General features: G+C 38.3%; 1 protein-coding gene, 1 long non-coding RNA gene and 2 pseudogenes across 6 annotated transcripts; 3 read left to right on the forward strand and 1 right to left on the reverse strand.

Moving 5' to 3' along the window:
- Positions 1-1,021: 1,021 nt before the first annotated feature.
- Positions 1,022-10,420, reverse strand: LOC149033991 (uncharacterized). The gene is made up of 2 exons (XR_016182797.1): positions 9,716-10,420; positions 1,022-1,680 (listed from the first exon to the last, which is right to left on the reverse strand). It is a non-coding gene; the product is annotated as an uncharacterized LOC149033991 (long non-coding RNA).
- LOC149033992 (uncharacterized) lies at positions 5,978-8,470 on the forward strand (annotated as a pseudogene).
- A 112-nt stretch (positions 10,421-10,532) lies between the features above and the next one.
- LOC149033993 (uncharacterized) lies at positions 10,533-21,509 on the forward strand. 4 transcript variants are annotated; one of them, XM_089193283.1, is made up of 5 exons: positions 10,587-10,777; positions 15,789-15,842; positions 16,512-16,634; positions 20,044-20,109; positions 21,009-21,509. In XM_089193283.1, the coding sequence occupies exons 2-5, from the start codon at positions 15,819-15,821 to the stop codon at positions 21,156-21,158; spliced, it is 363 nt and encodes a 120-aa protein (XP_089049409.1). In that variant the 5' UTR covers positions 10,587-10,777; positions 15,789-15,818; the 3' UTR covers positions 21,159-21,509. The 4 variants fall into 4 exon arrangements, with proteins under 4 accessions (XP_089049407.1, XP_089049408.1, XP_089049409.1 ...); XM_089193281.1 differs by lacking the exon at positions 15,789-15,842 and having other exon boundaries at positions 10,533-10,777; XM_089193282.1 differs by lacking the exon at positions 15,789-15,842 and having other exon boundaries at positions 10,549-10,777; positions 21,012-21,509.
- Positions 11,415-12,303, forward strand: LOC149033994 (uncharacterized; annotated as a pseudogene). The gene is made up of 2 exons (XR_016182795.1): positions 11,415-11,673; positions 11,787-12,303. The product of XR_016182795.1 is annotated as an uncharacterized LOC149033994 (transcript).
- Positions 21,510-21,794: the final 285 nt, after the last annotated feature.

Genomic DNA, 21,794 nt, shown 5'->3' on the forward strand with positions numbered 1-21,794 from the left:
ACCTGTTTAGTTACCTTTTGTTAAGCAAAATTTGCCATGAAACCAAACTCGACATACCACATTACAATAAACAATTGTAACTTTGTGCATATGCTTGTAAATGTGAGAACATCACAGGAACGTTTTCAGGCTTCTCAAAATATGACAACGTTCAGCCCCAGCTCCAAACTTAGACTAGCGTGAGAGCAAGCCCTCGTTACGACCCCTTTTCATCCACGAATAAGTTTTGGGACTTGAGTAACACTAGTTGAAGAGAGGTTTGCAGGGTGTCACGCGCGTGGGAATTTCTCATGGCGTGAAAAGACAAAAGAAAGTTAGAAGGAAGCCGTCAAGAAGAATTTGAAGAATTTCTTCGCGACCAGGTGTCCAAAACACCACCATCCTACTGTGAAATTTACGGCTTACACATCAGCTGAAGAAATAAACTTTCTAAACAAAAAAGAGGCTATTTCACCAATTCGTTCAGCGGATTTCTTCTGTTCCTCAACAAATTGCAAATCGTCAACTCTATGGCGTTTAAATTGCCCTTTCTTAAAGGGAAGTGTAATTCAGACGGATCTTTGGATTGTCATGGTTTACCATTATTCGAGTGGAAGCAGTTGCGAGACAAAGAAGAGGCTATCGGTCGAGGATCCTATGGTTTGGTTTTTGTGGCGAGAAACAATTCTGAGAAGGTCGTTATCAAAAAACTGTAAGGTGAGGACGAGAAGGAAAAGCGTCTTTTCCTCAAAAATACTCCATGGGAATAAAAGTGAACATATCGTTAGGTTTCAAGCTGTGTGCATGGAACCGTATGCAATGATGCTTGAATATTTGTTTTTCGACTTCGCTCCCTTCTTCAAATTCTTCTTGACGGCTTCCTTCTGCTAACTTTCTTACGCTAGTCTAAGTTTGGAGCTGGGGCTGAACGTTGTCATATTTTGAGAAGCCTGAAAACGTTCCTGTGGTGTTCTCACATTTACAAGCATATGAGATGTTATTGTTTCAATAAATCAATGCAGACGTGACCAGGAAACGTATCAAAGTTATAATTGTTTATTGTAGTGTGGTATGTCGAGTTGGTTTCCACATGCAGTGCGACTTTTTATGCCGCGACAAACTCATGGCAAATCTTGCATAACAAAAGGTAGCTAAACAGGTTTACAACGCGAAAACGCAGCTATCTTTCATGCATAATGGTTCATTATTATTTATACCACTCAGTAAAAGAAAAAAAATTAGTAACACTTAATTTTAGTCACGCGCGTTATCGTCGTGAGGATAAATGAGCTAAGCGCTTGGTGTCTTTGTACGAAATTTGTGCAACATGCCCTGGCATCCGTTCCGTGTTTTAGGATTTGGGGTCATTTTCCGCCGTTCCGTGCTTTAGGATTTGGGGTCATTTTCCGCCGTTCCGTGCTTTAGGATTTGGGGTCATTTTCCGCCGTTCTGTGCTTTAGGATTTGGGGTCATTTTCCGCCGTTCCGTGCTTTAGGATTTGGGGTCACTTTCCGCCGTTCCGTGCTTTAGGATTTGGGGTCATTTTCCGCCGTTCCGTGCTTTAGGATTTGGGGTCATTTTCCGCCGTTCCGTGCTTTAGGATTTGGGGTCACTTTCCGCCGTTCCGTGCTTTAGGATTTGGGGTCATTTTCCGACATTCCGCCATTCCGCCATTCCACCGTTCCGGCTTTTAGGGTCGCCCTGCCAAACGTATTTCAATATTCAACAGTCATTTTATGGAAAACAGTGTATATGCAACAGATGTCGCTCAAAGGTCATAAAAGGAAAATTACCATGTCAGGCTGTAGTGAATAATATGTATGTGGATGAAATACCCACAGAACTATCCTCGTTAGAAAAAACTATAACAAATACGAATAGCTCGACGAATAGTATTTGAGAAGATTGGGGTCATACATAAAGGACAACAGAGGAAAATTAAGGGTGCAATATGCAATGTACCTGTAGAATGTGATCAGACATGTAATAAACTCCCTCATCAACCTGATAGATCTTGTATAATAATGCTTAAGCTTCTAAGAAAGTTACAATCTAGAGGACATCTTTATTTTCAAGCATCACGACCATAGTTAATACAACAAGTTCCTAACTGGCTCAAAGTACATAATCCACTGTAGAAAGATATACTAGTTGATATTAACAATATTGATAGCAACCTCACAACTTTACAAAATGATGCAGACGATAATGATACACATCAACAAGGTACATGAAACAATGTAACAACAGATAGTGATCCTGCTTTGGAGTTTGATGCAAGAGAAAATGATAAATTAAATAGTAATGAAGAAGAAAACCTTAAATGAATATAGAGCCCCAGTATGCAAGACATGCTTAGAGTCAATTACACCAAACTATCCAGAGGCGAATGCTCAAGTAAAACGCTCGATACGAAGCCCGAGTGAACGTTCGTCGAGCGTCTAGTTTCTACGTAAAGCTGTTGATGTCTCCAACAAAAGCTGCCGTGATAGCTTCGATGAATGTAACGTCTTTAAAGAAGCTACTCAGTTATCCGTTATTATATATGATAATAAGCTTAATAATGAAGCATTTTCAATAAATACAGGCTGTAACTGTAGATCTCGATACGACAAATGTGTTTATTTTAATCGCCCTATGGTATTCGTGTTTGTAATCGTGAGCCCAGCAAAATAGCATAGAAAAGAGTTTTTCGTATTTTGAAGAAATCCTGGAAGGTAAGACGTTTACTTCGAACCTACATCAGAAAAAGCATACCGAAGTCTTCCCGAATGCCTCTTTTTACAGATAAAGCTCTTGAAAAAATATATGCACATGGAATCCGATGTGAGAATTAAGGAACAACGAAATATCCCCCTCTGCAGTTAGGAGAAAATATCGAAAGTCTAACAAATACAGGATACTGAAAATGCAGAACCAATATCTACAAGTAATAAAAAGTTCAAAGCCAAAGCAGTCGAATGTACGGAGGTCTAATTCAGTACCAAATGTAATATATAAAAATCTGAATCAAAGGGTAAATCACTTTAAGTCCAAGCTGTCTCGGGATATAGAGACAAACTCTGGTCCTGTTATTAATTCTACCAAACCAATTCAAGCTCCTTTCAGTCAAGACAATGTGGCAAGATTTGGGTTAAATGCTGGTACACAGTGTGTAGGGGGAATGGTACAGTATCCTCAATGGACTTAGAAAATATCATGAACATTGATAATGAATTGTATTCTGGTCTATCTAGTCTATCCAGGCAATCCTAGTTACTGTTAACAGAAGTACCTGGAATGACAATAGTGTTTAATATTAATTATCAGCTTCAATATAGTCCAAGCTACACTTGTACTATACATGGTACTTGTGAAGTAAACGATATCAATTATCGTATCTAATTTACTAATGCTATGCAGGCTTTGTTAGGACGAAATTATAATTCCTTTTTTTAACAATCCTTAGTACTACAGTAGGTAATTGTGATGGGAAGTTTAAGATATTTGATTCTCATGGTAGAGATGCATATGGTACACCCCATCCTCAAGGAACTTGTGTAATTTCATAAGTTAACACCTTAAGAGCGAATTTTTTTTATCACCGCGTGGGAGGTGGCACATGATCGGAAAAACCACTATCCTCATATTTCGCTCAGAGATACCTTAGGGTAAGTCTATAAACGTGGTATAATTTTTTTGTTCAGAGCTGTTTTTATTTTCTAGAAATTCACCAAACACTGTATCGAGCCCCAACCGCCGTAAAATGACCGAATTGAAGTCGACGAGTAGGGCAACAAAACCTTTATTCCTCAAAAGCGCAAAAGAAAGCAAGTCTTTCTGAATTTTACCTATTTGTATACGAGGTATTAAAAAATGATTTGAATCTAATAACGGGCTTGTTGACATAACTATGAATTATTGGCGAATATTTGAAAATAGCCAAAATTTGATTGATTAAAAATTACATTTTGGAGCAGTTTTTCAATAAAAATTCTTCCTACCTGGTATAACTCGGAATCACTTGAGATGAGCATTTTTACAAAGTGGAAAGAATGTTCTTTCCATGGATATAAAAATTAATTTGGGGCTCTTAATTACTGCGAAGAAGTAGCCCGGTCTATTTCGTGCAAATCGTAACGCCGCCATGTAAACAACCGCAGATAATCCAATTAGGCTTTTAATTATCGAAGCCATAATTCCAACAAAATCTTATCGCTTTGACCTATACTAGATTGTAAACTGGATTTCTTAGGCTCACCTGGCGAAAAACACCTTTCTAAGATTGGTTCCTTGCCTCAATCTTGTTATAAAGAGACTTGACAACAGCTTCGATAGTACAGCACTACAGGCGGTGTATACCAAATCACACTGAAAACATCTCACGAAGGTTCCTGCCGGAAACGTCGCATTGCTGGACAGTTATAACCATATTTCAGCTTGGAACACTCACATTTTACAAGTCTTCCTTTCACAATAAGAATGGAAGTTTGTTTTTTATAGAACGAGCCAGGGCATCCTGATAGATGAAATGAATCATTGACGTTCGTTTTTTGCAATGGTGTCACGCAATAACATGTCACTCGAAAGGAGGCTCGGTTACCAATACGCTCTTATTTTCTTTCCTTCTTATCCCCTATTTTTTATTTCCGGGAAAAAGTTTTAAATCCAGAATTTAAAATTACCGTTGTTTGCATTTTTTAAGCGCGATACCACTCATGCGTCACCCTAGACTGCTAAATGAATTAGCTATATGTTACTACAGCATAGAGGAAATTTCACTGCATTAATTTTTAACGACGTAAAAAAATGTGTTATCCTATTTTGTAAATTGTGACGGCTTGCAGGGTAGACAGGTGCAGGAGTGGAAAAATTAAATTGGGAGTAGCTTTCTAAAATACTCAGCGCTAAAAAAAAATAAATTAGATTAGGCACAGTTTCTAACCATATAATGAGCGTCGCGCCATAAATTTTCCAAAGCAAACTAAAATGGTGTTTTCGTTTGGCCGCCGATTTTTTTAAGAGGTGAGCGTACCAAATGGAAATCAATTGCTCCTTTCAAAGATTAGTTGGGGGATGCTGCTCCCAAGATAAGCGAAGTCGAGTTGCAGGAAAAGCTTCTCTTATAGTCCCTCTGCGCTTATGTGAGAAAGACATCTCAGCACACAAACAGGCTGTGGGCGTGAATGATGTTGAATCGGAAGTCGATCTCATTTTAGCACGGGCATCGATATTCACGTTGCCTTCCAATATTTCGGTATCTCGATATCTCCGTTCATCGTAAGCAGCCTTACGTGAGCAAGATCGAAGCCCTTTGTTTTAGCTGTACCTGTCAGCAGTGACGAACTACATGTAGCTTGAATTCATTGGTTTCATTGACCAGGAAAACACCTAAAGTATATGACACTGTATTCCTTTCCTTTCTTTCTTTCTTTCTTTCTTTTTTTGCTTTATAAAACCCATTCAGTTAGCTGGTATGGAGGAACTTCCTGATTTCTTGAATCTCCGAGGGTACGCCGCCTCTGTCTTGTCGAGAATTCGGGATCTCAAAGAATGGCCGATTAATTGTTTGATTAAGGGACGGGAAACAACTTTTTCCGAGTTCGAGTTGAGAAAACTGTCAAGTTTCTAGCGATGGCCACTATCATCGTAGCAATCAAGGTACAAAATCGAAAGGTTTAAATTGATGAGCACGCTATCGTAAGGAAAATTTAGAAAAACAACAACAACAACAAAAACAAAAAACAGAGATTGTGTAAGTCCAAAGCTTTAAAAATGTAATTGTAATGACCTACAGTCAGGCGATATCAAATAACACGTAATGTCTCGCGGCCTATTACAATCGGCCGACTTTGTGACTCGAAGATTTACGTTTTTAGTGAAGTTTAACGTTCAAAGTGCTTAGATAAAGCACGAAATTGTTAGTCTGTTGTTCTGTTTACATAGTCGGTAGAATTTTTCCAGTGTCATTAGAAAAGAACGCCTCACCGTGGAACCTGTCTGCCTGCCACTGAAGGTCATGGTAGACCTTATCGATCCACTAGGGACACGTAGGTGATGTATATAATCACGGAGCACCAGACAATTAACTTTCAGTTGTTTTAGTTTACTGGGAAGTTCGTCATTTGAGAGGTTGCGCATGACGTTTGTTTTTCCCGCGAACGTCAAAAATTCAATTTCTGTCGTCTGTCTCTAGGCGTGTGTAAACGGAATTAAGTAGGTTTGATTTATTTCATTTTATTTTTTGTGCAGGATTTTTTTAAGAATTCCATAAAGAGGTAACAAAATGAAAGGCAAGCTTGCGTTTGCCGTTTGCCGTTTGCCGTTAAACGTCATACTTAAAGTGCCTATTGATAAATAGAATCTTTGCAAGCGCGAAGTCGTGGAAATAGAGTCGATAACAACGCATGTATAGTCAGTACCAGGGGGTGACTAAATTTACGAAAACGTCAAAAAGTAGTTTTTCAGAATGGCACTAATTCAAAACACTCAAAAGAGATCTACAGCGTTTTTTAAGTGAATTCGCGCAGGTTTTTGTTTAAAACATAACACTGACTAAGAAATAAATATTAGTTGGCCCTGCACTCGGTACAGCGATGTCTGCAGACGAATGCCTCTCTGGGTGTCCTGTGCACGTTTAGCGTGATTGCGTGACAAACATGAGTGATGACACACGACTTGGTGAACATCGTTGTGCCATTTGGGGAGCCAAACGTTTCTTAACTGAAACTGTAAGCGATCAAAGCATCTTGGTTTATCGTGCTAAAAAGACTTTTGTATATACTGGAGTTGTATGGAAGCAGAAATAAGTCAAGAGTTGCGATGGTTTGCGATGATTTATGAACAGCTCCGAGTATTGTAAATGGTCAAGCCGGACGTTGTAAACACTTTTCAAGTGAACATGGCGATTTGAAACAAAAATAATGGAAACATCACTCCTTAATCACTGGTTTCAGAAGGTAAGGGTAACATATTGAGTTTCTGATAAAGCACAGCTCAAAGCGGTAAGATTTTGAAGAAATTATGGCTTCGATAATAAAAGAATAATTGGATTATCTGCGGTTGTTTACACGGCGGCGTTGCGATTTGCACGAAATAGATCGGGCTATTTCTTGGCAGTAATTAAGAGCCCCAAATTAATTTTTATATCCTTGAAAAGAACATCGTTTCCAATTTTCAGAAATGCTCATCTCAAGTGATTCCGAGTTATACCGAGTAGGAAAAATTTTTATTGAAAAACTGCTCCAAAATGAAATTTTTAATCAATCAAATTTTGGCGATTTTCAAATATTTGCCAATAATTCATAGTTATGTCAATAATCCCGTTATTGGATTCAAATCATTTGTTAATACCTCGTATACAAATAGATAATATTCGGAAAGACTTGCTTTCTTTTTCGCTTTTGAAGAATAACGTTTTTGTTGCCCTACTCGTCGGCTTCATTTCGGCCACTGTTATGGCGGTTGGGGCTCGATATAGTGTTTGGTGATTTTCTAGAAAATAAAAACAGTTCTGAAAAAAAAATTATACCACGTTTATAGACTTACCCTAAGGTATCTTTGAGCGAAGTATGAAGGTAGGGCTTTTTCTAGGCATGTGCCACATTTTTTGGATTTCACGCGGTCTCCAGAAAAATTCTCTCTTAAATGAGCTGATAAACTATTTTCAAGGTCTTTATCAAAATCCAAATGTTTTATTTGAACTCAAAGGTGTACATATTGGTGAAAGACAATGTGATATGACAGATATTTCTGATCAATAGTTGTCAGGTGTCCCCCTCAAAGCAAATCATGTAGATGCTGAAATTACAACCATTCATATTCCCTGTTGTGCCACATCTTTTTATAGCATTTGTTTTTCCACTATCAAATATTATGGATATAGGAATTCACAGACTCTAGATAGAATCACTGACCATGCAAACAAGTTTTACAAAGAAAAAGTCATGGTGATAACTATCCACTGACTATTAACAATTTCCCAAGGACACTTCAAATATATGATGCAGATATTAATATTGCCTTTAATTTGGAGAAATAAGGCAAATTATTACTTTAGCAGTTTATCACAGAATACTAAGGATAATACTAGGTTTTTAATGTGGATTTCAAATCATTGCTTCTGCTGTATTTTTCAGCACAATAATATGAAAACAAAAGCAAAAAGTGTTCAGTACTTTATTATAAGATTCAGTCCTAATGGCACACTTGATATATTTGAAAAAATGAATGACATAGTTATTCTAATTCAGTTATTAGGGGATATTGTAAAAAAACAATTCCAGAGTAAAGATGTAGAATATTGTATTAAATGTATATGTTGTTCAACTAATTTGTCAAATGGTGGAAGACAAGTCTCATAGTCAGAAAGAATTACATGCAAAAAGGAAAAAAAAAAGCTGGAACAAGTCAGTGGATCCTGCGGAAAAAGAAAAGCTTTTATCTCACAGAGCTGAATGGTATAGATCACTGGATCCTAAAGAAAAAGAAAAGCTTTTTTTCAAATCAACAGCGTGGTAGAAATCACTTGATTCTGCGGAAAAACAAAATCTTTTATCTACCAGAGCAATTTGGTATAAATCACTGGATACTGCACAAAAGCAAAAGAGAGAAGAATGATTTAACTTGCTTGATTCTGCACAAAAACAAAAAAGAGGAGGATGGTACAAGTCACTGAATCCTGAAGAGAAAGAAAACCTTTTTGTCTGGCAGAGCAGAATGGTATAAAACACTGGATCCTGCAGACAAAGATAAGATTATATCAAAAGTCCAAGCTAATAAAGAAGCCTATAGAAACTCAGTTCAATATGATTTAGATCATAAGATCACACCTTTTCAAACTAAGATTAGGGAAGGTCTGTATTATATTTTCTCTGTTTGTAATAGAACACTACACAGAATAACTGTTATCCAGTTAAAAAACAAATGTACAATACTCAGCAAGCACTATTTACTGACATTAAGTCATTTGATGAAAATCAGTACATTTGTACTGTCAATGTCAAGCTGTATGTAACAAATTACATGTTGTTGAACTGCCACCAGAATTGTCCATTCTAGAGAAGCTTGAACAGATATACCACAGAGAATAGTGTTTGAAAAATTAAGTCATGCCCAAAGGTCAACAAAGAAAGATTAAAGGTGCAATCTGTAATACACCAGTTGAATGTGATCAAACATGCGTTATATTACCACGTCCCCACTGTTGTGTTTCTGTAGTCGCGTAGTAGTATTTACATCTTCACTTCTTCGTTTTTTTTTTTCTTTTGTTTTTATTCTCATTCATTAGCTTTTGTGTTTTCGCTCACTCAAATGGCCGGTTATAATCAAGAATTTCGCTCTCGGCTAATAGCCGATGGTTTTGCTTTTTCTTTTGGATAACACGAGTCTGTTGGAAGGTCTCTAACTTTTAGGGTCTCGGCTTATAGTTGAAGAAATACGGTAGATATTACTAGATGAGGGTCACAATTTTCAGCGAAATTCCGCTCAAGAACAGTGGAAATAGTTCCGAGTTTTTTTTCACTCTAATTAAAAAGACAATCTTGAGCGGCATCTTATACTGAATTCTATAATTCAGCTCGTAGTCCAGTTTTTCCTTTCCATAACATTCCTGCAAACCATAACCTTTGGTGTCTGCCACAGCGAGGTTAGATAAACAGCCAGCCAAGGCATGTTACAGCCTGACTCGATGCAAATGACAATGGATGAAACTCGGAAACAAAACACACACACACACATATGCCGCTTATGTACTTACCATTCATTTCCACGAGTTTGCTTCCTGGGTCGACTACGTGATCTTAGTCTGGTAGTTTATCCATCTCTTCATTTGTCAGGCCGCCCCAAGCAACCAGCTCATTGAGGAGTTTGTCGCTATTTTGAAGCTCATCAGCAATTCCTAAATGAAACACCAAGTGCACTTTTAAACTCCAGTAGATGTCTCTTAAATATCCTCTCAGTCCCTCAGGTAATTCTTTAGGGGATGTTTTTATCTTGAAATCTTTAGCAAGCGGTATTAAAATCTCTTCACACATTTCCTCGACGTCATCCTCTATCCTTCCCTGTAAGGTTACAATTCCTCCTGCAACTCGGTTTTTTTATGTACTCAACCTCCATTATGATACAAGAGGGATCCTCGAGAGTCGAACTGTGCCAAAAACCTCAAAACGTTTTGAAGCAAAGCAAGAATATATGTAGATTAGAATTATTCACTTTAAGGCAGGCGTTCACCCCCCGTCAGTTCTAGGCATGCTAAGAAATTTTACGCCTCAATAAATGAAGAAGGACTCCTAACTTAGTTCAGGAACGCGCCTTAAGTCGAAGAACGAAAAATCTGCTCCAGTGAGTGGGAACGAAAGCCGGAAGTCTTAGTCGGCAAGAAGTCACAGGCTGCAGCAAAACGCCTGCATTTTTTCTCAGTTTTACTTGAAGCTATCATTATTCTCAGATTATTCAAAGCTATGAAAATAAGATCACACAAAAGATAGCCTTAATATTTGGCCATAAAAGGCATAACCTTTTGTCTAGCTGTTACCCGATATAATGTTGCGTCATGAGATGCCCTAGTCAATCAATCAATCAATCAATCAATCTATCAATAGATATGACGAGGAACAGAAAACTTTATGGAAATTTTTCAAAAACGTTCCTTATGGCAGCTCAAACCGATAATTATCGGTATTCCACGAGAAATCTGGATCTTACCGTAGGTTTTGATAAAACACTAAACGGGAGTTTTAATCACAGACACATAGTTAGCCCCACACTAACATTCAAGGATAGAATTCCAAGCGATGTTCGACGTACAGGACAGCCGTCGGTAGGCTCCTTCTAACTTGTTTTATTAGTTTAAATTTTATCGTAGTATGCTGGTGAAAATTAGGCTAGGGTCTCATGGTACAGACTTAAAGAAGTTGTGTGTAGCACAACCATAAATATCACTATTACCTTAACTGTTGACGAAGGACCGAAAAACTCAATATGTTCCCTGAACTAAAAATTTTTAGGAGGATGTTTTGCTAATTGGGCCTCTGCGAATGAGGTGGTTAATTAATGACTCAAAATGTTATTGTTTTTCTTCGGTGATACGTATTTTGGAAACGTTACCAAAACATGATGTCAGTTGCTTCGAAGGCAGGTGAGGTTCAGCTGTGATCTGATAAGGTGTTATGTTACGTTCTTGTTGAAGAGATGCTCTAGTTATGACGAGGAACTTTAAGATTTTACGAAACTTTATCAAACAAGGTCCTTATGGCAGCTCCAAATGATAATTATCGGTATTCCAAAAGAAATTTGGTTCGAACCGAGGGTTTTGATCAAAAACTTAACAGGAGTTTTAATCAAAGACCTATGGTTAGCCTCTCACTAACATCCATGTTTAGGATTTTAAACGACGTTTCACGTACAGAACAGCCATCGTAGCATAGCCGGAAATTCCGAACCAAAGTGGGTGGTGCTTATTTCTGTCACGCGCCAGCACACATGACAGCCTGTCAAGGGAGCTAGCATGTGATTGGTCCATCTGTTAATATAAACACTTTAGTTAAACCAAACTGGCGTCGCGCGAGAATCTTTCGAACAGGTATTTTTTTTATGTTAAATGCTACTTCATCTGCGGATGCCGACTTTGTCCAGCCAAAGAAATTAATCTAGAACAGAAGATCGACTTATTGGAAAGTCGAAAGGCTTGTCGAAAGACAGGAAACAGATGAAACGGTAAGTGTTTGGCCGTAGTGCGTGTCTTCGCACGTGATCGCTTGTGTTTATCTATTTTTAACTGCATTCAGTCGAAATCAGCACAGGCTTTTTTTTGCCTTTCATTTAATTAGGTAGAGTACTTGGTGCAATGGAAGAGCTACTTGCCTTACGAAGCCTCGTGGGAGCCAGAGGAGGGTATCTTACCTCGATGCGAGGAACTATTTAACAGGCCAAGCCCAGACGTTGCAATAATTCCAGAAAATGTGTGTTCTTTTAGGGTGGCTGTCCAGCGGCACTTGAAATCGTGGTCACTTTTGCCTGCAAGGTTATTTTTTCGGGAATGTTTTTCGTTTCTTTTTGCTGGTAAGGGAGTGTCGAGGGAGAGACGGACATTTTTTGAAAAAGATGATTTCAATGCTGTTTATTTTCCTCTTGGGTGAGATTCCTGGGTGGATTCTCATGGCCAAGGAATGAAGGTTTTTTTACCCTATGACGGTTAAAACGTATATTTCTTGGTCCCCAAAGAAGTATGAAATGGGTATGGGTGGGTTTTCTACTTTGTTACCAAGGACATATTAGGGGAACATTTCTTTTAATTTTACTAAAGTGGCTCTAAATGATTGAGTCATGAAGAGCTACTGAAATAAAATTAATTGTGGTAATTGAACTGAGCAGAGTGCAATTTGGTCTGTAATCATACAGGTGATTTCAGAATAAAAGAAATATTCTCCTAATATGCTCTTTTCAGATAAAATAAAATTATGACTTTTGCATGAGACAGTGGAAAATATTCTACACAAATTTTGAGATGGATATGCCAAGTGTAAGTGGTCAGTAAGAGCATTTAATTTCAGGTGTGCATTCAGCTTTCTTAGTATGTACAACTTTGTTACAAGTGTTCATTCAACTCTTTATTAAAAAGGCACAAACAGTTGAAGTGTACTTTCATCTGTGAAAGTGTACACTCAAATCTGTCTATTTTTACTAATTGTTGGCTGTGTACATAAATTTTTGTTAGTGTACACTCAAATCTGGTGAGGCACATTGCTTTGTAAGTGAACATAGATTTTTGTACGCATACATTTCACCTGCCTCAGTAACTGTTCATTCAACACCGAATGCAAATATATGAAAATTTACATTAAAAAGAGTATGCTCTCCACTGTGTTTTTGCCGTCATGATGAAGTTATTCATATTTTGATTTTGGGGAAGCCATACTACCATGTTCTGGTTGTGGATTGGGAGGATTTGTAGTTGAGAAGTCTATAGAAAAACCGGCTATCAGTACTGTTAGGGTCTTTGAGTTTCAAAAGCTGTAAATCCAGGCCAATCATTTCTACTAGATCAAGTACCTTCTGTTCTGGAGTCTTTAGTTCTTTTAAGTTTCTGTTTGTACTTGTTTTGTTTTGAGGTCTGGAATTCCAGCTCCTCTGTGAATCCCCAAGTGTTCATTCTGTAACCTGTCAATGTACTTAGTTGTTGATTTTCATTGTTCAGTTTTCTTGTTCTTTCCTTTTCTCTCGCATAATCTTTTTCAATCTCTGAAAGCATTTCTTTGGCCAGTTTCTCCTTTCCTTCCTCGAGATTTCCATATTTTGCTTTCCAGTTACAGATTTCTTTTTCAAGTTTTGACTAAATGGCATACAGATCTACTTCCCACTTCTCTACCGAGATCACTTTACTTTTCCAAATACTCAGCCTACGCAATTTTTCCTCATGTCTCTTTCTGTTTTTACAATTTCCTTTTCTGTTCAGAATGTGATTTGTGATTGAAGCCGCAGAACAGAGCTTTGAAAGTCGGCCTTCAATTCAATCACTCTCTCAACTGATCTTTAACGCATGGCCAGGGATGATTCCATTTAACATGTCAATGTATGCAATGCTTGAGGTTTCGCTTTTTGAATTTGTGCCACTGTATCAGCGCGGTATTCTTAATTGCCAGCGAGAACACAACTTCATCACCACCTTCTCGTTGTTTTGTTCGCAAATATATACGAGGAGGATCACGGACCGGGTAGCGATCAGACATATTTCATTCTTGTTTTGTTTTGTTTTTTTTCCGCGGGAAACCAATAAAAATTTTTGAAATTTCCTCGAAAAAGGCTTGTTGCACCGAGCCTTCAGCCTCGTATTTACCCCCTGTAGTCACCAGTCTTGGCTGTCATTAAGCTGTTGGTATTAAAATGGTGATCATCTCAACACAGCATTTAGTACGAGCAAGAGAGGCTTTCAATACTGTTTTTTTTCCGCGCAATCGAAGTAAGATTACTGTTCGTGGATGCGTTCGTATTTGCTGAAAGAAGGCTAAAAAAGGCGCAATATTTTCAGGGTTTACAAAGTCCGATTTGTCGTAAATGTGGAATAACACCTTTGAACTTAAATAATTTGATTGGGATGGATCGATACCAGGAGAGGATTTGCTAGTTACTACATCACGGGCGACGAGTCGGGGAAGAAGAAGAGACCGAAATACGAGTGGCCAGCGGGGAAACAAAACTAATAATTCATATAGAGAGATATCAGTTATAGTTGCGGAAAACAATAGTGTTGTGAAGCCGAAATATCCACAGTATACTTCGCTAAATAAAATGTCAAGCAATTTTTCAAAAGTGTTGATGGCACATATATGTTTTCCTGCTGTAATAAACAATGGAGGCATCGGAAAAGACATCGGTGGCATTCGGAAAGGCACTAAGAAGAATTATATTTACGTTTTGTAACTTGCAAGAAACAATCGTGTTGTAAAGCCAAAATGTTACCAGGTTGTACTTCGCTGCTTAAAAAGTGAAGCAATTTTCCAAACGCTTTGACTGGAATAATATTTTTACTTCTATATTAACCAACGGAAGCATCGGGAAAGGTATCGGTGACACTGGGAAAGGCATCAAGAAGAATGATATTTACGATATGTAACTTGTTGTACAACGAAAAAAGGTATCTTGACTTGTTTAAGGCGTTAATCACAGTTGGTTTGCTTTTCACTTGAATTTTGCAATCTCGACTTTCGATTCCGGAAAAATGAAAAGCTAAGCAACTCTAAAAAAATTCCGTCCTAAATTTTTATATTTTTAGAGTCATTAATAAGTTTGTATCCACAGCCTTTAGATAAGATATTTCAAATTTCCATCAGCTGTAGTTCTTTTAGTGTTTATTATACATATTCAATTGCATCATTCCAGGTGAAAAAGGCATGTGGGAAAACACTGAGCTTCGAGAAACAGCCAAGTTAAGTCTAATGTGTTTACCACGCTTAAATATTGATAATCAGTGCCACTCGTTTAGGAGACCTTTTTTCAAAAGATCCGGACGTTAAAATAATTCTGTTTTCCGTTCGAAGTGCTTTTTTTCCTATTCAATTTAATAAATAAACTCGGGATGAAAACTTAACTTTCGAACCGAACGGCAGGTAAAATGTTGTGTTGGTGTCTCTGTCCCCCCCACGTCTCTTTGAAAGGTATATCCAGACAACCTGCATGGAAAAACTGACCATAGCTATCGCACCAGATTTTAAAAAAATATATTTAAAACTGAACTGGTGAGCAGCGCTCTGCGAACTGTAGTTGCAAAATTTCTTTATTCTCCGACGCGTTTCGTCTAACTGCCGTAGACTTCTTCGGGGAGTTTTACAAGTTAACACTATTTGTAAACACCTTTATTTGTAAGCCATAGTTCGCGGCTACACGGGGGCCAATGATCATAAAGGCTTGGCCGGACCTACGAATAGGAGCAGGTGAAGTTGCGAAAAATTTGGAAGTTTTTTGGGGCAAGGTGGGAGAATTCATTTGGGGACCACGGTTTTGGTTTTCTTTTTTCGTCCCGCACGTCGCACGTCGCGCACCAAGTTTAAAAACGTAAATATAATTCTTCTTGGTGCCTTTCCTGATGCCACCGATGCCTTTTCTAATGCCTCCATTGTTTATGGCAGCAGTAAAAGATATATGTGCCATCAAAACTTTTGAAAAATTGCTTAACATTTTATTTAGCGAAGTACTGTTGATATTTCGGCTTTACAACACTATTGTTTTCCGCAACTATAACTGATATGTCTCTATATGAAGTATTAAATTTGTTTCCCGCTGACCACTCGTATTTCAATCTTTTCTTCTTCCCCGACTCGTCGTCCATGATGTAGTAACTCCCAGAGGATTTCGGCTGAGTTAAGATGTTCAGAGTGGCATTTACGAAGGTAGGCGCCATTTTGTGTGCTTTTAAGGGGATTTCTTCTGAATAAAACGCTGCAAGTAATCACCGAGAAAACCGCAACGAGTGTTTGATTTACCAAAACAAAGTAATTCTGTAGTGAAAGTACTGATGAGTATCATTCAAACTGGCATTGAGATGGTGGGGTTACGTCCATTATACGAATATTATAAACAGGTTTTATGCGAATCCCATACTGATCCTTCTATTCTTCAGCAAGTTTAAAAGATCGTTAAATTTTAAGTCTTGTGGACTATTGCGCACGCACGATTCCGAATTTCTGGCTATGGGCTCCTTCTAACTTGTTGTATTAGTTTAAATTTTATCGTACTATACCGGTGAAAATAAGGCAAGGATCTTAGAGTACAGACTTTAAGAAGTTGTGTGTAGCATTACCATAAATATCACTATTACCTTTGCTATAGACGAAGGACCGAAAAACTCAATATGTTTCCTGAACTAAAGAATTTTACGGGGACGTTTTGCTAATTGGGTCTCTGCGAATGAGGTGGTTAATTCATCAAAATGTTATTTTTTCTGCGGCGATGTGCTTTGGAAACGTTACCAAAACATGATGTCAGATAAACTGAAACATTCGTTGTCATGATCAAGCTGATTTCTAATTTCTTTTTACTTGTATTTCACAAAATTTCAGAAAAAAAGGTTTAAGAGATCTATCGAAAGAGAACAAGATGAAGAAGCAGGAGGAGGTGACATGGCTTGGAACTCTAAAAAACAATCTTCCCGTGCACTGCTGCAATTTAAATCATATACACAGGTAGAAATTAAAATTACATGTTACAAACAGTTACGCTTTTATTTAATACTGTATTTTACCCCGCTCAGTGTTCATCAGTGGAGACAAAAGGTTCAGGGCTCCTGCTCGGTTGTTACGAAAATAAAGCAACCACTTCAGCTTTACTGCCGATAATCCTATGAAAGTACAGTCGGGCCTCGATTATCCGGACTATTTGATTATCCGGACTTTTTTCTCTGGTGCCAATTTTTTCATGAATATTAATTAGTTGTGATCTTGAAAACTCAAAGTCGCAAAAAGCCCAATAATCCTCTCAAAAGACTGTTGAAACGGCGTATTATCTTGGGCGCTTTTCAAATTCGAAAGTGCGACGAAACAAATATATATTCCGATACGTTCAGCTGATATGTGATTGGCTCAATTGTTTTGTTGCCAAGGGAATTTCATGCTTGATTAGTTCCTTCCGCGTGGGTTATGTAAACACACGAGCGATCGATCGTAAATTCAAATCAAAAGCGAAGCGAAAGCGAGCCGTTCTATCGATTAAAGATAAACAGATAGTCATTTCACGTTTGGATAAAGGAGAGAAAGGAACAAATTTGGCTCAAAAATTTGGCATCAGCGAGCAGCAGATCTCAGACATACGGAAGAACAAAGACAAGATCCTAAAACGAAAGTCTCCGAAGCTGAATAAAGCCCTGTACGCCTGGTTTATTCAACAAAGATCTACTGGGACGTCGATTTCAGATCCGCTTCCTCAAGAGAAAGCTACGCAGTTAAACACAAAGACGGTCGATCGCGAATTCAAAGCGTCATCTGGCTGGCTAGAAAAGTTTAAAACACGGGAACCTCGGCATTTAAGGCGAGAAACTTTCAGCAGCAGAATAAACTGTTGAACCATTTCTACAGAAACTGCACAAAGTGATCGAGGAGAAGAATCTGATCCCCGAACAAATCTACAATGCCGACGAGACTGGACTTTTGTGGAAGTATTCACCGCAAAGAACTCTTGTCTCCTGACGCGAAAAATCTGCTCCAGGATTCAAACAAGCAAAGGATCGTTTAACTGTGCTAGGCTGTACAAATGCTACTGGAACTCACAAACTAAAACCCATTCTTATTGGGAAATCTGCGAAGCCGAGATGCTTTAAGCATGTTATCATGGATGCGCTTCCCGTGATCTGCAAGTCCCAAAGAAATGCCTGGATGAATTCGGAGATATTAGCCGAGTGGTTTAAGAAAGACTTTGTGCCATCTGTAAAAATTCACCAACGCTCACAAAACATCCGTTGTCCAAAAGTTCTGCTGTATAGACATCTGCTCATCCAGATGAGCTCAGCAGCCGCAATGGTTCGGAAACCTGCCTGTTTCTTCCTCCGAACACGACCTCCCTGATTCAGCCAATGGATCAAGGAGTCCTGCAAACGATGAAGAATCGATACAAGAGAAAACTTCTTCAGAAAGTAATTTGCAGTCAAGACATTGATCAAACTCAAAGCACTAAGGACATCGTTAAGCTTCATTCTGTGAAAGATACACTCTATATGCTTTCAGATGCTTGGTACGAAGGAAGCCCGGAATCTATTTGGAAGGCTTACGATAAACTGAGAATTCATTCGGACAACAGCGAGTCAAATTCGCAGCCCGAATTCAGAGAGGATAATATCGCTGAGTCCATGGTCGAAATGTTGGAAAATGTACAGCAACTTGACAATGAGGGAATGCCTAATGCTCGCGATGTGGAAAACTGGCTTAATCTGGAAAACGAGCTCCCAACTTCACCGCAAATGTCTGATGAAGAGATGTTAGCCACCGTTGTCGGAGATTCGACGGAAAGCGAAAGTGTATGTAGCGATGAGGAAGATGAGGGCGAGGACGAGAAACTAGTATCGACTAAAGAGGCCGCGCAATGTTTCAAAAATTGCTTGTCGGGGATGGAATCACAGAACGCTATTGACCCTGTGTAGTTTTAATGCAGCTAACATGAATGATGGACTTCGCAATGCGATCAAGCTACAAGTCTTTGAAGCAAATAAACATGCTTGAACATTTTATACCTTTGTAAATACCTGAACTGAAGGTTTTTATTTTTAAATACATACAGGCTGTGTAGATTTCACAATTAAAATGGTGTTTTCTGTGCAGTATACCTTTTGTTTACATTTCTACCTATTAATATTCATATTGTCGATTATCTGGACTCTCGATTATCCCATAGTTAGTAGAGGAGACTCTCTAGGTCTCCTCTACTAACTATGATTATCCGGACTATTTACCAAGGTCCCGACGAGTCCAGATAATCGAGGTTCGACTGTATTGCAAACATGTCAAGTTCACAGAACACGCCGGAACCCTCTGCTTTTTTAATGACATGACCACTCACTGTGCATGAGTATTTGGATCACACAGCGTTTCTGGGAAACCAGGGAATAAAGATTTAATAAAAATCTTCTCGATATGATGAGTACTTGATATGCCACAAGGACGTGACTCGTTTAAAACGACATTCGTTCGAATTACATGTGCTCGTTCGAATTACATGTGCTCGTTCGACTCGTGAAACGAGACTGGTTGGGAAAGCGAAACTTGTTCGTGAAACGGACAAACGACACGTCCTTGTGGCATATCGAGTAGTCATAGGAGCCCATAATGGGCTCCTGGTAGTCATCATATCGAGACGATTTTTATCGAGTCTATATACTCTGGTTTCCCAGAAACGCAGAGGGGTCTGAGTATTTTTTTCATGGCAAAAGCTGTAGCGAACGCACCGACAAATTTCAGAACGGTTACACGAACCATACAATTTCTTCGTAACCAGTGGTTTCTGATTAACTTAAATTACACTACAGCCAACTACCAACAACAATAATTACGATCACAAAGCAAAACATCAAACGGCAAAAGACAACGCAAAACGTACCTGACGGTTTGGATAGAAGGAGTACACGAGATGCAGCAAAGAAACGAGCATAGCACGACAAACTGCATAACATTACTGTTCTTTTCGCGCCAAAACTTCAATATATGTATAGGGGACTGAACATAACATAAACCGTTGGCCTTAAATTTGTTGTAGCAAAAGCAAAGAAATAATACATCAATATAATACCAGCAGAAGATCTGACTAGAATGTCAAGCTCCTTTAGATCGTGGAAAAAAAAGTGAGAGTACATACCAGGGTGGGGTAATGTAAAGATAAGCTTTGCAAGCATTTTTACCAGCGTTGTTTTTTTTTCCCACTGGCGGGACCCGTTGCCCCTCTGACAAAAATTCTCTCCGTAGCAAGATCTCCTCAAAACATTTTTATTCCTTGTAATACAATTAGGCTTCCAAAAAAAATATATTACAAAACGAGGACTGCACTGGAGGTAACTTTCAATGCCAATTCATGCATGGTATTAACTCTTGTATATTACTTATATGATTCTAGGAAGAACTGAGGAAAATTTATGGAAAAAGAACAGAGAGAATTGTGGAAGTGACCTTTGGTTCTGAGGTGGGTATATATTGAGATTAAATGCAACATGCGCACATGGCATGTGCATATATCCCCGTCCCCAAGGGGACGGATGTGCACAGTCTAATAAAGAAGTGCCAGTTCTAGAGGGATGCTGAATTTTTTCAGCACTAGTACATTTCTTGTAATATCCGCCGTGTAACTCAGTTTTTCTACCCCGTGATCTAATGTCTATTTCTTCTATAATAACTGGTCTAAAAGAAGCTCGTAACGAAACCAGGACTACTAAGATGCAAAGATCTGAATACTTTACTGAAAAAACTCTATGGTACACTGACCTAAAATAATCTGTAGAATACTAATCTTATGCCATCTGACCTGCTTAGCTAGCAATAGGAGAAAGTTAAGAAGAAGGTAAAGGTATGCCTCAGTTAGGCTTTCTGAAATCCTTCGCAGTCCGGTTTTGGCTCATGTTTTGTGTATTTTCCTCGCTCCGAGCTCAGCTTTCGAAGCTCAATTTGAAGACAAGTCTAGCCTCTCAGAAAGGGTAAATTACTGTCACTTTCTATGGTGTAATGACCCGATTAGTTCTTACCATCTAATTTACACTAGCGCAAAAACTCTACTCCATTTCAGAGAAATATCTGCCTCATAGAAAAATAGAGAGCTATTAAAAGTACGGGCAAAAGATATGAACGCTGTCGGCTGTAAGCCTACATAAATATCTTCGTTTGCAGTTCCCAGAATGACGTTGCCCCATTTCACTCTATTATTTGGCTTCAACATTTTGGCTCAGCTTTGGTATAAGAACCTGTTACGTTCACAAGTGACGTGACGAAGTCAAAACAGTAGAGACTAGGAAAATAATAGTGGCAAAACAAAGACAAACTTTACATGTTCTTACACCGAAGTTAGCCTGATATTTTTTGTATGTTCAGCAGGATTCAGAGTCCAGTGAAGAAGAAGAAGGAATCAGCGAGGAGGAGTTCAAGAAGACAGAAGGATGGAAGCTGCTCAACGAAGCCCTGGATGCACGCACTAATTGCTCAAAATCAGGAATCCACTGGGGGCCGGGAATCAAAAAATAAAACTACATGGAAACCATGCACTTTTTACAGTTTTTATAGGCCTTGTTTACAATCTTTTATTGCCTGTATAGACTCAATGAGCACGATACATATATCTTTAAATCATTATTAAGCTTAGTTACTGAATATAGCAACTGTTGTTAATTAATGCATACACCCCGATTTACACACACATTGGCAAAAAAAAGATAGCTGAGATGAAATCGTCCTGTATTATTATTATTTTTTCATTTTTAACGTAAATATAGATGAAATACAAGTCAAGTGAGGACATTATTCAAACTTCTGAAAGCTTGCTATGGGGAAAGTGATAAATATACAATTCACAAATTAAAGTTCCTTAAAACTAGACTTTTATAGGTGCTTTCTCTTCATCTGATCAATCATTGGCTGTCATTAACAGCTTTAACCTTTCTGTCGGTGTTTAAGAGTCTTCCCTCGCGGATCTCTTCCTCTTCACTTGTATCTGAATCCTGATCAAAAGTGATGAATCTTCACTCAGTGAAACAAATAATATCTACCGCCAACTACTTTTTTTAAGAGGATAGGTACACAAAATTAGGGAATTCTGTTGAGTTTTTAATGATTATTTCTACAAACTTCAACATTACACAGCAAGAGCCTTTTAATGACAAA

This window comes from Pocillopora damicornis, chromosome 14 (genome assembly GCF_964200805.1).
Source record: "Pocillopora damicornis chromosome 14, jaPocDami1.2, whole genome shotgun sequence".
Classification (NCBI taxonomy): domain Eukaryota; kingdom Metazoa; phylum Cnidaria; class Anthozoa; order Scleractinia; family Pocilloporidae; genus Pocillopora; species Pocillopora damicornis.